Raw genomic sequence first — 19,890 nt, forward strand, 5'->3', positions numbered from 1 at the left:
CTCTCAGCATGGATTTGAACTTGTGTCTTTATTTACTTCAGCAAAACTCAGTTTTTACCAAATTCTGTAGCTTTCGGTGTTCTTCTAAATCTGCTCCTTAGTCGCATCTTTTCGAGCCTGCTACTGCCTCTAGTGGCGTGGGGGTGGTAACACAACTAATATAATTACATTACTAAATCATAATACTGCAAAGTCTTTATTATTTATTATACATTTTTTCATTCTTTCAAGAATGTAGAGCTAATTAAATGATCTAAATAAAACCTTAAAGTGGTTCCAGTTTCTCTCGATGGCCAACCTGTGGAACTGTGGCAAATTTTAAATACTTTGTGTCGTTCCTGGACAGTCAGCTCAACTTTGCTGAAAAATCCGTACCTCAAAAAAGGTTAAGAACCACTGCTGTAGATCATTCCTACCACTAGGCAGTTCAAGTTGCTTTACGTCATAAAAACATCATAGTGTCGACTAAAATTACAGATTTCAGGCCTGATCTCTAACTGAACAATATAAAAATGGAAGTTTGCAATCTGGAAGACCAATAAAAGTTAACATTGTAAAGAATACCAAACACTGGAACTGGAAGATATTTTAAATATCCAAAATAAAACACGACAACCAAAAACAATGAATAAAACAAAAATAAAAATCACTTACAATCAAAATCATAAATAAAATGGATTATCAGGTTTCTGTAAACAAAACTGCTCTTGGATTATCTCAGTTAATTATGCTGTTAATTAAATAATTGCATATTGGTCTCAATGTTTTGCTTTTTTCCCCCCACTAATACATCTGGCAACAAATATCAAGTTATATATTCAGTTCAGACTGGCATGAAGCTAAAATAAAGCTAGAATATAATACTTCCTATTCTGAGGCAGAGGTGTTTAGCAACTGTTTATGGCATTTAGCACCTGTAAGCTAGAACCAATTAGCAAGTTGCTACAATATGATGACAAAACCACTCACCTCTGCTGCTGTAATTAAACTTTTGTTTGCCTAATTATAAGTGGTATAAAAGGATAATGCGTTTTAGTTGAATTGTTTTACAGTAACATCATGAAGTGCAGATTTCCACTACAGGATTTCCCCCAACAGTCAAGTTAAGCTTATTTGTGAAGCACATTTCAGCATCAGGCATCTCAAAGTGCTTTACATTTTACTTGAGTAGTTTGATTATGAAGTATAGCTACTCTTGGTTGTGTAAAATTTCTGGATTTTCTACACAATGAATGAAAAACAAACACCACAGACACACACCTGGAGTTTTTTATTAAAGTTTCATACGTTTTTTGGTGAAAGAAACTGGTTTGGAAACATTTTCTCTTGCCTGATTTTGTTATTTTTTGTTATAGTAATTTTTGTATTTAAAAAACCCCCCAACATTTCCACTTATCGTTATAATTTTGTCCGTCTGAAGATGTAATTTTTAAATATTAAATGATTGATAATTTGATCAGTTAACACCTTTTTTGCTCTTGGTTGAGGACATTTTTGGATGGCTACTTGTACTTGAGTAAAATTATTTTGAAGTAGTGCTACTCTTACTTGAGTACAGTTTTTACTCACATTTGTTCACAGATTTGATAGAAATTTGTATGGAGTAGCTTTAAATGTAGCAGTTTTTTGATTTTTTAAAAAATATATATATTTTACAAACTTGTTAATATATGTAAATTTCTTATAGATTTGTATTTAATAATACAAATTATTATTAATTTGTATTATTAAATACAAATTAATAATAATTTGTATAATTTATATAATTTATGTAATAAATCGGTACAATACTTATTTGCTTTATTTGTTATTTTTTTGAAGACGAATGCTCATTGAAACTTTAAATTAAATATGAACACGCTCTGGGGAAATATCACTTTAACTAACTCTCGATGACGTAATCCCGCTTAGCAGCTCACGTGCCGGCTGTTAACCCTGTAAACATCCCGGGAAGCGGCGCCATGAATCGGAATCATTGGGCATTAAATAGTTAAGCGCCAGCGCGCGTGCTCGGACTCAGCGGGAGCGCGCCGAGGTGCACCGCGAACGCGAAGCAGAAACGGATCAGACAGCAGGTCGGTCGATGAGCTGGGATACAAAGTACCGGCTGTAGAAAAAATAATTAAATAAAAAAAATTGGAAGAAGTCGACGTGAACGGTTGGCTTTCGCTGGCGGTTTGTTTTCCGGTGGACTAACGTTTCGGGAAGTTTTTTATTTTTATTTTTTATTATTATTATTTTTATCCAGCGGAACGGAGACGCTGCTGACTGAGGCTCCGAAACGCTGTCCACAATGTCGGGGAGCAGGGAGGAGGAGAGGAGGAAACTGGCCGACATCATCAACCACTGGAACGCCAACCGGCTCGACCTGTTCGAGATCAGCCAGCCCACAGAGGTAGGAGACCTGTACGAGAGGCCGCGGCCCTGTGGGGCCTCTGCTGTGGGGGGGAATAAAGCTGCCAGTGGCGGACACCGAGGGGGTTAGATAAAGTCAGGTGGTGTTTGTGGGCAGCGTGGTTAACTCCGTGGTAAAGTAATCTCCGTAAGAAGCGCCGCCAGACTCCATTGAAAAACCGGCGGATTTACACTAGTCGTCGTGAGGCCTTGGATGTTAACTGTGTCTGGGTTGCTGAAGCGACCTACACATATTAGAGTTAATAATGAACAATTCAGCTTTGTGTATTTTATTSAAATAAATTAAATACATGCAGCTAGCTGCTAGCTTACCTACCGCCGTCAACTGTATCTGTGGAGTAGCTAACAGCTTCATCCCTCCAAAGTTGACAGTTATGCTCACTATAATCATCATAATTTTTGTTATATAAAYTGGTGCTTTGTTTGGCATTTTTGGTTTTATTGTTGGAAATGCGTGTAGTTAAGTCAAAGTCGGCACTGATTTATCAGATTTTTGCCAGCTAGCTCGTTAGCAGGTACATAACTGCGTTTACCAGGATACTACGACTACCTTTTGCTATGAATTGTCCTTGTATTCATCACRGTAGTTGTATATAAGGTCACATTTCTGACACTGTAACCAATGTCTGTGTTAGCAGTGGCATCGCAATGGCCGACGAACCAAGAGAGGGTTTTAAGTCTCGTTGTGTAAATAAATAAAAGCTTAAAGTATTACCAAATGGCTGGTGTGTAAATGCTAACACCTGGGTAGGGACGGCTGAAAGGACAAATTGTGGAAGATGAGATTTCCTGTCCATGCATTGTCCTTAAACCACATCAGCTGGGTTGATGGGAGCTGCCAGTAATAATTTGACTCTGCAACATGTTGGGAAGCAGGGCTGTAATGAAATTGGCTTATTGGACTTGTGTTGAATACCCATGAATTACAGGTTAAGACACCAGCTAGCTGTAGATGGGGATGCTAGCAAAAGATTTAAAGGCAAAAACAAATTATTTGAACTTTCTCATGATTGTAGGTCAGCTTGTTTCCTCATATCATGTCTAACTGTAATCAAACCCTTTACTATTTATTTGTTGTTTTTATGAGTTGGGGAGATAACTTGTTCAAATCGAGTTAATTTGATTTGTTTATCATCTGAAAACCTTGCCATACCCAATTCCCAGTGACTGTTTTTATCCCAGTTTAGTTACTTCTATAAAGCATCAGTGCACACAGTATCATAACCACAGAGGCTGTGTTGTGTGTAGTATTGGGTGGAATGTTGTACTTAATGTATCAGATAATATTTTGCAGTTGGATGGACTCTGTGTGCCTTTAATGTTGTCATGGGACATTGTTTTAAGGTGAAAAGTAAAAGAAATGGGGGTAATCTTAATTGAAATCACAATTATATCGAAATATTTCACAGCCCTCCTGTAAGTGATCTTCTCTTGATGGATAAGTTGTACTGGAGTAACAAACACATCTTTTGTTAAGTTGTCAAAGCCAGTATCAAATATTCTTCTGGCGGCTCTCAGTTGAACCAATCTACTGACCACGATGGACACATGAAGCATCATTTCATACCCAAAAAGGTAAATGTAGAGACAAAGCTGGTAAATTAGCATCAGTGGGGTGATTGTTGTTAACTATGCACCTGCAGATGTTACCTGGAAATTTGTTTCTCTAGAGAATTTCTACTTATAAACATTAATTAATTAACAGACCATACAGTTCATTAAATCATTTATCCGATCTTTAGGGAAGCCAAGGAAGGTTTTTGTCCGATCAAAGCTTCAGCATAAGCTCTGGAAATAAACAGGAATGGAAAAGAAATGGCTAATTAATGATACTCTGGGTGTTTGTTTCATGTTGTCATATTTGTTATGTCAACCTTTCATATTTCTCAGGTTTTCTGGGAAGCAGATTTCAGCTTATATGCGCAAAAATATCCTGAAGAAACTTCCAGAAAACTGCAAAGCTGCTGAAACACTGARATCCTTTCAATCCAAATGAAGTTGGATTTTTAATGAAACATTGACCAAAATATTTGATGTGCGTTGATGATGGCATCTGACAAAATTAAATGTTTGTTACTGCTTTGATGTTTTTATGAATTTTTGTGTATTTATGTTGTTGCTGAAATTTGCTACACAAATAAACTAGATTGATAAGGAATTTGGGGAACATTCAACACACAATTTGAATAAAGGGTTAAGCCAGTGCAGAAACAAATGAATCATTTTTGTGGAAGTTAGTCAGTTACACCAACCTTCCCCCTCCTGTTGCGTGTTATCTCTTAGTTTTAATTTTAATCTTAGGTTGTGTTGGCAGCAGTTTTAGGCTGGCGTTCAACCCCCACCTCGCCTCGGGTGTAACAGGGGGGTCACAAGGTCCCCTCTCCTCCTTCCTGAGCCGATTAATTAATCAGGCTCAAAGCTGGGCATCCGTTTGCCAGAGTGGCGTTCTGCGCACAGCAACCCCCTCGTTTTGTAAGAAATGATTAACCATGTTGCACTTGTTCCTTGGGCTGTAACTGTKAGCTTTGCTTGAAGGGCTGCAGCATCTTGTCCAGCAGAACGTGGTTAAATGTAAAGCAGATGCATGGCGCTCCTGCTAGATCACACCCTGTGGCCCATATGTCAGCTGGTGGAGCCCCAAAGCCTCACGGCTGTCCTTCAAATCGTCCAGGATGCTTCCGGGTCTAGCTGGGACTCGGATGTGCAATGCTAGGAACATTTCAAGTATGACGTGATGAATCGGAGAAGTGAATTTCAAAATGATGATGATGATAATAAAAAAGATCCAGAGTTTGTGTGTGATTTGCCGCTGAGAGCGGTGAGATCATTCGTGTGATTAGATTAGCCACGGTTGCCTGATTAGTCTGGAACAAAGGTTCTCAAACTTTTTAATCTTGCAAACCCAAACTGAATAAATCCCGTTTGGGAACTGCTGGGCTCATTATAACACAACACATTCTTCTGTCACTGTAGCAAGAAGCCCAGCTCTGCAGRCTCGGCCTGAAATGTGTGGCACATTCAGACACAATCATAGCTGCRGTTTGTTTTGTTTGTAATTTCTTCCTACCAAACCCATGCAGCTCTCCTGTAGTAATCAGGGTTACCTCTATGCAAGTGATAACTTACACCTAAGGATGGTTACGTTGAATGCATTTTTAGTTCCAGCTTGTGAGAACAATCCTAATATTAACATGTGTTTGATGTACGTAATACAATTTTTCCTTCATTTGTATCATTTGATGGGCTTTGATCAGCACAGTGTAGCTTAATGTTGGGTCATTTTCCCATTGAGACTCATTTCTGGTGGCATTTTCAAATGATTGTGCAGCTATGCTATCTAGGCTCAATTTGTGCAGAAATTGGAGAATTTAACTACATTCACTGGCAGATTTAACTCCCTGGTTCTTCTTCCTTCATTTTCATTGACATCTTGGCGTTCAGTGTTCAAAAAAATGGTAGGAGTTATTAAAATCGTTGGATGTGTTTTCAGTGGTGCATAATCATCATCATCCCAAAATAGGTGTGTGGATGCAGTAATGATGAGCTCACTGTTGGCATGCTGATGTAATATTCATTCTGTTGGACTCACACACCTGGCACGGATGTCTGAAGATCACACAGACATTTGGAAGTACTCATGATTCATCACAGTGTCATCATCATAATATTTCTGTAGAGTCTTGGGATGGCTTTGTGTTTTTTGACAACTAATTGTTGTAAAAAAAACAATTAGCTTTTTGACAACAATCAAAATTAGTTGTATTTTTGGACTTCTGTGCAAATCAGTCCATGTTTTCTTTAGCTGCATTTCCATCAAAAATGTGTCGATCTTCAGTTAATGTTGGAAAAGATCTCCTCCTCAATTTCACAGTTTAACATGAGAAGTCATTAAACATACCGCACCGTCATCCTCCTACCACTTCCTGTCGTCTTCTTTGTCGTTTCTGCCAGTAGTAACAGCCAGTTGTTGATTATTTGATTTGTCTGATGCGTCGTTGTTTGAAATGATGAACATTGGTTGGGCCTTACACTATCTGTAAGGCTTTGCTCTGCTCTCCACAGACAGAATAAACCAGCCAGCCATGATGAAAAAACTCAACGAAACGCCAACATCCTCCAATAAAATCAAATAAAGACTCAAAATTAGTGCAAGGCTCAGAGCTGGCGAGTTTTATGAATTGGTAGATCAATTTTTACATAGGTTTTGTTGGTGTATGGTTGACTGGAGGCACAAGGATATGATGACTGCTCCGCTAGCTGCAGATAGCCACATCTGCTAACCTTTGAACATTTCAATAGTTTAGAGTTTATTGAAGGTTTTGTTGCTCTGTTTTGTTCCGTTTGGGTGAAACCCCCCCCCCCAAAAAAGCATTGTTCAAGTTTTGGTACAGCAATATAAATGGAGATCTGCAGGGAGATGAGAGCTAAACACAAAACACTGACATGTTTATACGTACTTTAATAGAGACGGAGTTAGGAAGTGAAAAGGAATACAAGGCCTGATTGAATTTTAAGGTTTCTTTGTGAGACATAGTTAGTATTTAGTTAAACTAAGGCATTTTTAAAAGGGAGATTTTCTTTTGTAAAATGTGAAAAACATGAGATTCTTTGTTTTGTACATAAAAATGACGGAATGGTTTTATATGCCTTGTAAAATAATTCATTGTTCTGCTGAACCACAGCATTGTTATGTTTAGGAAACATGAATAACAGTTAAGTGGAGCTGTCGATTTGTTTCCATTCACTCCAGATTTACACACTTTTTGGGTTAATAAATCTGAAGATTTCAGTGAAGCTAATTAGCCTAGCATGCATGTTCTTGGACAATGGGAGAAATGTAAACTCCATGCAGAAAGAACCCAAGTCAGGATCCTAACCCAGGATTGTTTTGTAAATATTTTCCCGTAATATAACCATTGCATAATTTTTTTTAATACCAATCAGCTCTTATGCTGGTAATTTACCACTTTGCCATTTTGTTGCTGACATTTAATTTCTTTCTTGTCATTTCATATCTGCCTGAGGGACGTTTTGTAATTGATTTGACAAGCTGTACTTTGGTAGATTCATATAATTAACTTCAGTCTATTGTTAGGAAATGTATAGTATGTTGGTACGTATCGACCAACAGGAGGTTATTTTGGAACCGTCAGGGACTATAATTTATCATGATTTATATGATTTGACTGAACACCAATCATTGGAATTTAATGGGATATAATTTAAAATCATTAAATAATAATATGCAATTATTTGTGGCTTGTAAGCATTTTGATTTTTTTTCATAGACGCGTTGCAACTTCCAGTTTTCACAGGTTGGTAAAAAAGAAAATTAGCGAGGAATCTAGCTTGACTTTGACAACTTTGACATGTAGATGTGTTTCAGTTCAGCTACAAACCCCCCAAAGGCGACCCAAAAACCAGCTCTGACAGATCATTAGTAGAGCAGATGTTTACTTAGCTAATCAACCACTGCTGTGTTCATACGATAATTTATTAGTAATCGCAAAATAAACGTCAAGACTGGAGACGTAAAACTGTAACGGGGATCGTTTTCGTACTTTTTGGTGGAGTTGCTATCAGTCAGTTGCTATGGCAACGGATCTGTGTGTTGCATAGCCGACACGCAGAGCGAGGAAAAAAAGAAAAATATGAATGGTTATTGCATAAAAGGCGATTTATTCTGCAGCAGTTCTTTAATAACCGAGCCAGGTCAGCTCATATCGGTGCTCAAATATTGATTAGTGACGGCTATTAGTGATTCAGTGTCAGACCGAGGAGATGTTTGCTGACTTCCAGTCTCTTCTTGATTAGCAGTTGATGCTAATGTGGTCAGACTGAACACTGAAGACTTTCCTTCAGTTAATATTAGCCAGAAATGTGGAAAAGCTGGTAATGACAGTGGCGTTTTCCACAGATTCCCTTTACTGTGTTATATCTGTGCAAAAATGGCTGCCGTTAACGCCACGCCGAGGCAGATGTGCTAGTGTTTTATTCATGTGATGAAGGTATGGGACACTTTTAATGCTCATCTGCTGGACCCGAGTGCTGACTCCAGTCAGAGTCTTAAATCTTCTTACTCAGAGCGTCCAAACCAGGCAGCTGGTCCAGAAGTTTAAGATGTTCAAATAAAAGAAAATGCACTAAAATAAAGGTTAATGTTTAAGGAAAATTCTGTTCAGCAAACATTTTTCACTGTTTTTGCCACACTATGTTGAGAGATTGACATTAGTTTAGGTTTTCCTCTCTTTACAGAACAATGCTAGTGTAATGTTTCACATTAAATTCCCTCTACATAAAATATTCTCCTTGCAAAATGAGAAAATCTTACAGATTTCTGGTGCATTCCAGCTGAATGCGTCTTTGCGAGCAGGAAGCTTGTGTTCACCTTCTTCCCAATGGGATGTGAAATGCAACAAGCAAGCAGACTCCCCATGACATCAGCGGCCGCTCCCTCCGTTTCCCTGCTGCCAGGAAGCAGGAAACTTAACAGGAAGTGTGTGGATTGTGGAGATAGTGCGTTTCCTGTCGTCTAAGTGGAAAGGCGCTGTTGCAGAAAGGCGCTTTGTCAGATTTTCTTTATTTCACTTATTTTTCTTTTCCAGAGTAAAAATACTGTTTAGAGCAGTGGTTCTTAGCCTTTTTTGAGGCACCGAACCCACCAGTTATATATGCACATTCACTGAACCCTTCTGTAGTGATAAATAAAATTATTTCCCCCCCCCCCTCCAAATTCAAGACATTCAAGATCACCAAGTCTTCTTAAAAGGTAGAGTCTCTGAGAACAGTTCTTCAAAATATAATCAGCAAAGTTGAGCTGACTGTCAAGGAACGACCCAAGGTATTTAAAATTTGCCACAGTTTCAACAGGTTGGCCATCGAGAGAAATTGGAACCACTTTAAGGTCTTTAGGTCATTTAATTAGCTCTATATTCTTAAGAGAAAGAATAATAAAGACTTTGCGGTATTCTGATTTAGTAATGTAATTATATTAGTTGTGTTACCACCCCCACGCCACTAGAGGCAGTAGCAACCCCGAAAAGATGCGACTAAGGAGCAGATTTARAAGTTCACCGAAAGCTACAGAATTTGGTAAAAACTGAGTTTTGCTGAAGTAAATAAAGACACAAGTTCAAATCCATGCTGAGAGTGGAGCTCCTTCAATCAGGGCTCCTCCGCAACTCTGATTGGCTAAGCAATGTAACGTGATCCTCTGATTGGCTAAGCAATGTAACGTGATCCTCTGATTGGCTAAGCAATGTAACGTGATCCTCTGATTGGCTAAGCTATGTAACGTGATCCTCTGATTGGCTAAGCAATGTAACGTGATCCTCTGATTGGCTAAGCAATGTAACGTGATCCTCTGATTGGCTAAGCGATGTAACGTGATCCTCTGATTGGCTAAGCTATGTAACGTGATCCTCTGATTGGCTAAGCAATGTAACGTGATCCTCTGATTGGCTAAGCNTAACGTGATCCTCTGATTGGCTAAGCTATGTAACGTGATCCTCTGATTGGCTAAGCAATGTAACGTGATCCTCTGATTGGCTAAGCAATGTGACGTGATCCTCTGCATTAAGTGACGGCAAAGCGGGGCGTCATCACAACTTTACACAAGTGTGTCTTTGCCTCCGCGGCAGAGGCTCCGCCGAACCCCTGAGACCGACTCACCGAACCCCTGGGGTTCGACCGAACCCAGGTTAAGAACCACTGGTTTAGAATAACTGGTTCATCACAGGAATGTTTTTCCCCCAGAGTTTCTCACTTCACTGGTGATGATTAAGGTAAATTAAGGTAACATTTATCATTTTTTCTGGTCTTAGGAGTGGAAAAAGTGCTTATTTGAGTTTAGCTATTCATTACAAATTAAAAGCTGTTGAGGGTTCAAGGTGAAGAAAGTGCATGTAATAAAAGCTCAGTTTTTTAAATTAAGTAAAAATTCTGGTTTTCCATGTAACATAAGAGTCGCCTTTCAGTGATCCCAGCTATTGGACTGATCTGAAGTCAACTCTTCCTTCTGTAACCCAGAACTGCCCCAAATATAGAAGCTTGACATTAAAAATGTTTTAAATATTTAAACTTTATTAACAAAATGATCTCTGTTGTCTCAGCTCTTCTGGAAGGTTGAAAAATACTGTTTTAAAACTTTGGATGACAACACAATGACAGCAACAACAATAAAATAACCAATAAGATTATAAAAAACTAAATAAAAAACGTGACAAATAATGAAATTTTGAAGATAAATAATACAATAACAAACAATTACGACATAAAACGACAAAAACTAAAATGATAGTGTTAAATTGATGAAATACATGAAATAATAAAAATAGAGAATAAAATTATAAAAATAATAATAAATAATAAATAAAAAAAATGTGATTATAAAAATGACTGAAAGTAACAAAGGTATAAAAATAACAAAGAATATAAAAATAATTTAATAAAACTATACAATTAAAATGGTAATAATAAAATCAATGTTATAAAATTGATTTTAAAAAATCAGTAAAAATAGAGAAAAACATGTAATGAAGTAATAGTGATAAAAACAGACTTTAATGACCGTTAGCTCAGTCGTTGTCGTGGTGCTCAGCTTCAGCTAGCTGTTGATGGCTAGCAGCCTGTTGGACCCCAGCACAGTGAAGCTGGTACCAGACCCGCTGACCGCYGCGAGCGTTTATCCGTCTGCGTTGCTCTGCTGTCTTTTCAGGCGCACCCTTCCTCCTCATCGTCTTCCTCCCGTCCTATCTGTCCCCCACCATGTCATGTGCCTGCGTCACCGTGGTAACGACGATGCTGTGCTCAGTCGCTGTGTTTGACGGGCTTCTGTGAAAACAAAGGTGTTGTGTGTTGGGGCTGTGATTGAATGCATCGGTTCAGGCTAAAGTGGCCATTAGCGGTTAGTTTGCCAGCAGACAGGATTCGTTAATCTGCAGTTTAATTGAGGTTTGAGTGGCAGATGGCTTTGTCAGGTCTGTCAGCTAAAGGCTAAATTACAACTCTGCATTAAGGAGACATGGGCAGAGCTTGATCAGTTTAAAAAAAAAAAAATTATTTTAAATAAAACATTTTAACCTGGTTTTAATCTTTTACATTTAGATGCAGAGGCTGAATAAATGCAGTTAAAGCAAAATAGTTTTTTATAGAATAGAACCTGCAATTTTATCAACGACTTTCTCCATATTTTAATGTTCTGTCACCAGCATTTGTTTGCCGTGGGAGAAAAATATCAATTTGGATAAATATGTACATTCTTCTTTGTGACACAAACTAATTATGAATAAATGCTAATTCAAGTCAAAAATACTTTATGGATCTCAAAAGGAAACTAAGTGTTGTAACCCAAGATTCCTCAAAGAGGTGTTGTAGATGGCAGGAAGGATCTCCAGTAGCAGTCAGTCCTGCGACCAATCTGAAGAGGCCTCTGACTGAAGACTGTTGCAGATGTATTATTTGAGTTAAGTGATTTACAGCAAGCCCTGACCTCCTTGTTTTTGTGTTGCAAAACTATCATTCAGTCTGGACTTTTTTATTTTCAGGCGTTTTTCACTTGTTTACAGAGATTTTTCATGTGAAGAGACTGGATTTAATTTCATGTCTGCCTGAGAGTAGCAGAAACAAAAGTTTTTTCTTGCTCAGAGAAAAGTTCGAAGTTTACAAAATCACTTTGAACTGCTTTGTGCAAATAAACTTGACTGATTGATCAGTTTGACACTGGAACTGCAAGATATTTTAAAAAACCCCACAAACAACAAATAAAATGATTTGTGAAATCTCTGTAAACAAAATTGTCCTTAAAAAAAGACGAGTTGAGACCAAAACTGTAAACTTTTATCGTTCTGTTTTTGAGGAATAATAAATAATTCAAATTGCAATTAATTGATTTATTGCGACAGGACTACCTGCTTGCACTGTAGGTTTCTTTTTATTTATTACATTAGAAATGCAGCCTTTTTCTCAAGCTATGTATTTGTTTACATCCCAGGTTATTTCATTCTACCTGTCTTCATTTTTAGGTGTTCAGCTGACATTAAACATGAAAGTAAAGCCTTGCTTTGCCAATACTCCTGTTTAAAATATGTGTTTAGTCTTGGTGTTTGCAGCTTTGTTGACTGAATTAACTCCAATTAATGCAGCCGGCTGAGTTTTATTGGCTGCTGCACATTAAAGAGAAGGATGGGGTCACATTGGACAGCTGGGWTCTGACGTCTGGCCACTTACTGCCTCAGTTCCCAGACCCTTTAAACCCAATTAAACACGTCGACCACAAACCTGCCTCAGCAACCAATTATCTATTTTAGAAATATAAATTTTTAACAGTTTGTTTAAAATAGTTCTGGTGAGATTCAGCTAAATTTTCTGGACGAGAACTACCAGACGCAGTCACTTGATTTTTCTTCAGTTCAAATGAGTTTTGATGATATTAGAAAAAATAGTACAGTGTTATTGTTAATGCAGTGAATAATGTATGACAACCTTCAATAAAAATACCACACTTGCAAGATTTATGTCTTTTACACAAATTCGAAGCAAAATGATCAAATTAATGCAATTTTCTTTTATACTGCTGCTGAAATATTGGTTGTTACAGATGTACTGTTTTAATGTTTTGCTATTATTTCGATAGGAAAACAAAGCTATAGAGACATTTGATAACTTTAGTGAGCATTTCTTTTGTCTTCATAGAATAAGACGAATCTGAAATCTGTCATGTGGTTATTTAGTTGAGCTGTCTGCTCATGTAGCCACTGGCCCGACTGTTATCAGTCCTGAGGCGTTGACTGACTGTTCAATTGGGGACAACATTTTTAACATTTGTTGCATTTTCAGCTGGTACAGTTTGCTTTCACATTAATGAATGAAATGAATCAACCTCTTTGGAAAACCAGTTCCCCTCCTCGCCTGAAGGAAACGACACAAAACCTCTTCACAAAATGTAAACGATTAGATTTTAGCGGTTGTAGGATTTCTCTTGTTTGTTTTTTTGTTTGCTAGCCTACTGTGTTTGTTTTGGTTGTATTTACCCAGAATGCCCTGTGCTATAGTCCACTTCCTGCTCCAGTCTGCTTGGGGTTCACATATGTTGTATTTACCCAGAATGCCCTGCGCTATAGTCCACTTCCTGCTCCAGTCNTCCAGTCTGCTTGGGGTTCACATATGTTGTATTTACCCAGAATGCCCTGCGCTATAGTCCACTTCCTGCTCCAGTCTGCTTGGGGTTCACATATGGTGTATTTACCCAGAATGCCCTGCGCTATAGTCCACTTCCTGCTCCAGTCTGCTTGGGGTTCACATATGCATTCAAACCGCACCAGAGTTCACTTCAGCCGAACAGAGACGTAGGTTTGTAGGCGGACAGGAGTTTGCTTCACTCCTCCCCAAACAGACCGAACTTTTTAGACAAATGAACTAGAGTTCAGTTAAAGTGAACTAAGCAGAGCTAGTGTGAAGTCATCCCCACTGTGCAGACTTCCAGTATGTGCACTTTATTTACACATTTAGTTTAGTTTGCAACATTTCTCAGATAATTGATTCCAGCTTTAATTCGCGGGTTGTTTAAGCCTTAAATGACTCTCTACTCGTCTCGCAGAACCACCGCTCCACGTTGGAGGCAGTTAATTTTCCGTAATGGGCCTTCAGATGTGATCAATATATGTTAAACTGCTCCCTAAAGGAGCTTCCCTAAGCAGTCTGGAGTAACACATCAGCACACTGGGCGGCTTTCGGAGGGAGGATGTCCAACTGGGTAATATGTCATCGTTTGGAGGGGCTACTGCTGGAATTCCTGGAATGCAAATGGAGCTTTTGGACGAGAACGGCAGACGGGATGAACGGCGAAGGATGTCTGCGATTCCCTCACACACTTGTTTATGTGGTGGCTAATATAAAAGCTAAAGCAGGAGTTTTGGAGTGAAGCACCTGTGGTTTCTAATCCAGGCAGCACATTCCTGCTCTCTTATCTGTCTTTTCCCTCTGTCCTGTGCTGCTAAAACAAGCGGTGTATTGTGTGTGCTCAGCAGAGCAGCCCGCCCTCAAAGCTGTGTGTGGATGTGTTTGTCCCAGCCAGCCTGTCAGACCGCGTTAATCCCCTCAGAGGCCCGGCTCACCTCCTCCTCCTCCTCCCCCGGTGGCCTCCATTGGTTCTGGCCCGGCCCGTTTTCCTCCTCAAACGCTCGCCCACCTGTCAGCCTCTCCTCTGACCTCACAGGATCAGACAGCAGTCAGGCAGGGGCCAATTACTATGGCCGCTTGGCACTGGCCGCCACCAGCTCCCAAGGTGCTTTGCAGCAGATCGATGGTCTGCCAGGAGGGAAAACAAGCGGCGGTCTGCGGCGTCTCTTGGGATGATGAGGAGTTAAGCCCAGTGTTTGGTTGTTGTGGTCAGAATGAAGTCAGAGGTCGCAAAGCTGCAAACACTGCAGCTTAATGGTGGGAGTTCATCGTATCGTTTAGCATTTTTTGTGATGACATTTTGATCATTATCACGATAAAATCCCGTAAAATGTCATTATTACTTTTAAAGGTATATCCGTATAATGACATGCATTCTAGTGGTACAAATCCCTCTTCTTCATGTGACTGGTGTCCTAACAAAGCTCATTAGAAATGGGAATGTTTTTTATTAGTGATATTTATCTTTGTGGGGCGATGAGTGCTGTGTCATGCAGTCACAACCATACAGTTACATAAAAAAGTGGTAATATTAAATGGTTCTTATTGTCATTTATTGTCAGAATAGGACCACAAAACCTTGTGATTTAAACTTTTAAGTCATCCCATTCAGAGCTAATGTGGTTTATTTGAAACCTTAGTTTCACTGGGGATGGGAATCTTTTAGTACCAAAATCAAATCTTTGATTATTTTATAGGTCTTTAAAATATTTTCAAGATTTGTTTGATTTGCAAGGCGGAGCGATAAATGGAGACATTAGAATTTTTCACAACATCTTACTTGCCTGCATCCCTGGTTTTGTTTTACGAATTGTCATGTAACTTCTGCAGAGAAGCAGAAGTTGTCTGCTTTCCTCTCCTTGAATGTGGCGGCGCTGCACCAAGAACCACTGAAGGAAATGACATGAAACCACAGAAGAAACTGAACGCAATTTTCTTTTTTTTTTTCTCACAAAAATGTGGACAGAAATTAAGTTAGATTTTAGCGGTTGCAGCATTTCTCTCTTGTTTAAGCCAGTACTTCAGCTGGCGCTACAGTAGCACGTTTGTTTTGCTTGTATTTACCCAGAATGCCCTGCTTTTGGAGCGGTTTTCATTCTGCTTGGCGTTCAGTTCAGGTGAAATGAACTCAAGCACTCAAGAGTTGATTTCACCTGAACTGAGTCCGAGGTTTGTTTGCTTTTTTTTGGTCCACATCAGATCACGTTCACACCTCTCCAAACAAACCGGACTCTCTAGAGAAAACAGATTTGTTTGATTAAAGTGGACTACAAAACAGTCCAAGGTTGTTTGTCCCATCTCCACTCCCCCTGTCAGCTGGTTCTCTGTAATCGCCCAAACCCAGTGGGCGCTGCACCCTGTCCTCGCCTGTCAGCCCAGCCCCACAGTTTGACCAGAAACACAATAATAATAGCTTGTGGGTGTCTTCAGGACTTTACTTCACTCATATTTGTTGATCTTATCCATTCAGCCTCCTGCATAAGAGTGGCTGTGACATACACACACACACACACACACACACACACACACACACACACACACACACACACACACCAGAGTGTTGTAGCATGCAATGTGCGACTGAGGCTGACGTAATCCTAGCCGATGTGTGGGAGGAAGTTTTAGTTTTTCTGTTTTCCTAAGAGTTTGGGTGGATCTCTCTCTCTCTCTCTCCGAAAAGAGAGCAGATGTATTTCTCTTCAACCTTATTTTTTCATAAATGTTATCACATGACCTGCGCATGTGTGTGTGTGTCGAAAGGGAGAGGTTGCACACTGAGCTACTGTTGCTAATCAGTTGTTTGTCCAAGGAGGCAGAGTCTGATGCAAATCCACGGAGTCGGCGTTTAACGTGTTTAGCGCTGGTCATTGTTGAAGCGTTTCCGTGGCAGACGGCCGTCACGTGCCGAGTGAAAGCGAAGCTTGTCGTCGTCTTCACAGCGTTTCTGTCCAAGGCCGCATGATGTCATGAGCTAATCTGGATGCTTGTGGCACCAGTCGCACCAGTTTCAGGATATCTGCAGCTCCCATCATGTTTAATAGCTGTTCTTGGTGCCAGAGCGCCTGCAGAATCATTTCTGGTGATGAATCCACATCTGCTGTCATTTCCTCTATTCTGATATTCAATCCATATGCAAATCTTCATTTTACTTTATACTTCATCTTGTGTTTAGTCTGTATATTTGCCCTGTAGGGGATAATTATTCAAGTTTGCAATATTTATGGTTTACATTAGATCAGTTTTGTCAATTTGTTACGTTTTTAATAGAACAATTAATTATAAATTGTAATAGCACATTATCTGAGATTTTTAATGAAATATAATATACTTTATTGATCCTCAAAGAAATTTGCTTATTTGTTGACAGGCTACTCAATCAAAAGTGTGAACATGTATAAAAAATATATACACAAATGTGAAATAAGTCATTTAAATATGACCTAAATATAAAATAAGTACATGAAAATATGTTGATCTATAAATGAGACTTAAACTTAAAGACGGCTTTACTTTAACTAGGGATGCATGATATATCGGCTAGAGACGTGCCGATCAGGTTTTTTCCTGCCGATACCGATACTGATCACCGATACCGATCACATAATTTTTTTTAATTATAAACGCTACCTGTTACATTATGTGGAAAAAGGAACCATGAATGCACCTTAATTTAGACAAAAACTTGTTTTTAATAACTTTTTCCAAGAAGAAAACTAAACAAAACAGACATTCTGCAAATTGTCCTGCTATCAGTAATACTATCTTTAACAGAATGATGACATATGGAGGCTCTGAAGAGGCTAAATAATGCAAAGAACCAAAATAAAACTTCTCAACATTGCCAAAAAAATTCAAGTATAAAACTTAACATTCAAAGGTAAATACAGGATCCATTACAATAAACAATCCTGAGTTACTGAATGAAAACTTCCTGATAGCTTGGCGGCTAGCTGATTACTGCTAGTTCTGAGTGGCTGTTTCTGACTGAGCGGAGTAATTATGCAGCGCAGGGAGGAGATCAATTATTTTTTTAGAGATTATCTGTCTCATGTTAGGACAGCGAAAGTTTTAATACGTATGTAAAATGTATTTTTTTAGGTTAGATGCTGCAGCTTTAAGCAGAGGTTCGGTGTGAGAGTCACTACCAGGTGGAGCAGAAGCGGCGCTCCGTCTGTGAAATATTACTACCTGTAGCGTAGCAGCGGTTCAACAGCGAGAGCAGAACCAGCGTCTTACATCGCAGCTCCAAGACTTAAATAATTTTGCGGGTTATTTAGCTTTCTGACTGTCATGCTAATCTGGGTGAGTGTAGCCGTGCGCTGTTTTACCTGCTATCTGAGCCTCCATATGTCTTTTTTACTGCAGTGAGCCTCGATGTAGCCAAACTCCGTCAAGTATGGCATCGTTTTTATGTCGTATTAGCTTCGTCGTGTTGATGCATTTTGACCTGCTTCAATTTTCCGCCGCAACACRCAAACTTCCCCATTCACTCAGTGCGTTATAGTTCCACATCGCTTAGGATTTGTTGCTGCGCGTTTGCGCAGAGTGAAGGAAAGAGGAGACCAGCTGCACAGGCAGGCTGCGAAATGAGATGCAGGTGATCGGTATCGGCAACTAGAGCCAATGATCGGCGATCACCGATCATACACTTTTTCACGAAAATCGGCCGACTATGATCGGTGGCCGATCGATCGGCACACCTCTGATATCGGCATTAACATGATATCAGCCAATATTCGTCATTGTTTTTGTCATGTGTCCAATAAGTATAACTGGCCAGGAATAGCTAAGAATTATTGTGACAAATATTGTCATTTTGAGACAATTTTCAAATAATATAATAGAGATGGCATAATAATGCAAACACATCCTCTCAAATCAATACAACTGTAATTTCTGAATCACATTTTAAGACTTTGTACATCTAAAAACCCCAAAAAGTTTAAGTAAAAGCCTAAACCAACCAAAGCAATAAATAAAATTGATTATGGATTTTCTGTAGACAAAAAGGTCCTTTAATAAACATTAATCATTAGTTATTGACAAGAAAAATTCATAAAATTCCTAGTTAGGACTTTTGTAATCAAAAACACTCCATTTGAATAACTTAACAAGTGTTTCTTTTAATTTATCACACTTTTAATCGATCTATTGTTTATTGTGACAGGTTAATTGTTGACCATCACTGCAGAGTTAATGTCAGATATCGATATTTATATCAGCGCATCCTTGTTTTTAACAAATTATCATGAAACACGGGCTTCTTTCAGCCAGCTGACTGGCAGTGGATAAAGTAGAAGAGTGTAATTTCTCTCAGAAAAGCTCCAGGTCAGGATTGTTGAAGGTAATCCAAGCAGCAAAAATGTCAGTACAGTGAAAAATAAACTGTCAAATTACTAACAAGGCCAGTTTTATTTTATTTATTTTTTCCAACCATCACCAAAAATATTTCTATAAACAATTTGAGGTTATGTTTTGCTTAACAGCATTAAATGGTAATTGATGCACCGTGTTTTAGCCTCCCCTCCTTTTGTTTGGTTCACCTGAGTCGAAACGTGAGAAAGTGGTCGCCATGGCAACGCGCGGTGGCTTGTAGGTGTCGGGTTCCTGTGGCAGAGCGCTACCGCTCATGTCTTTTGCAGCGTTAAAGCAAACAAGAACCTCCTAGTGCCGTGACTCTGCGTGATTCGGTTGATAAATTTAAAATTTTCACAGAGAAAAAAAAAAAACAAAACACTTTTCCGTTTTTGTTCTTTTCTAAAATTGGGTAAAATACAACTTTCCAGACAAAGTTTCTACTACATTCTCAATGATTTCAGCAAGCTCATTTATTTATAGCTCTTATTTGAATACTGTTCTCATCACCAAGCAACAGCAGTTAAATAAAGCGGCAAGAAATAGCTGATACTGTTGGTTCAGGATCCAGAGGAATGTAACAAGTGAAAAAATGCATGAGGGTGTTCACCAATTTAAGATTTAATTCATAAAATAGATGCAACCTTTAAAAATAGTTTGAGTGGATCAGAAGCTGGTAGACGGAGGCTAAAACTGGACTGATTTGTCATTAAATCCATTGCTTGGAGAGAGGAATCCATCTTTTTTACAAGACGAAAACCACTGAGGTTGAAACATTTGTTGTGATGCTAGCTACAACAACTACAACTTATTTCTCTTCATTTTATGTGTTCAAATTAACTATATGTGACTTTCCATCCATCCATCCATCCATCCATCCATCCATCCATCCATCCATCCATCCATCCATCCATCCATCCATCCATCCATCCATCCATCCAT

General features: G+C 38.9%; 1 protein-coding gene across 15 annotated transcripts in view; it reads left to right on the forward strand.

The window, feature by feature from the left end:
* The first annotated feature begins 1,965 nt into the window (after positions 1-1,965).
* afdna (afadin, adherens junction formation factor a) overlaps positions 1,966-19,890 on the forward strand; it is a 113,355-nt gene continuing 95,430 nt past the window's right edge. For 7 of the 15 annotated variants that reach the window (XM_008397234.2, XM_008397232.2, XM_008397231.2 and 4 more), the window contains exon 1: positions 1,969-2,395. In XM_008397234.2, the coding sequence (XP_008395456.1) occupies positions 2,294-2,395 (102 nt within the window). In that variant the 5' untranslated portion in view covers positions 1,969-2,293. Of the gene's footprint in view, positions 2,396-19,890 lie in introns of all 15 variants that reach the window. The other 8 variants (XR_532409.2, XM_008397225.2, XM_008397230.2 and 5 more) reach the window with 3 other exon arrangements.

The sequence above is a fragment of the Poecilia reticulata genome, linkage group LG21 (assembly GCF_000633615.1).
Source record: "Poecilia reticulata strain Guanapo linkage group LG21, Guppy_female_1.0+MT, whole genome shotgun sequence".
NCBI classification, from domain to species: domain Eukaryota; kingdom Metazoa; phylum Chordata; class Actinopteri; order Cyprinodontiformes; family Poeciliidae; genus Poecilia; species Poecilia reticulata.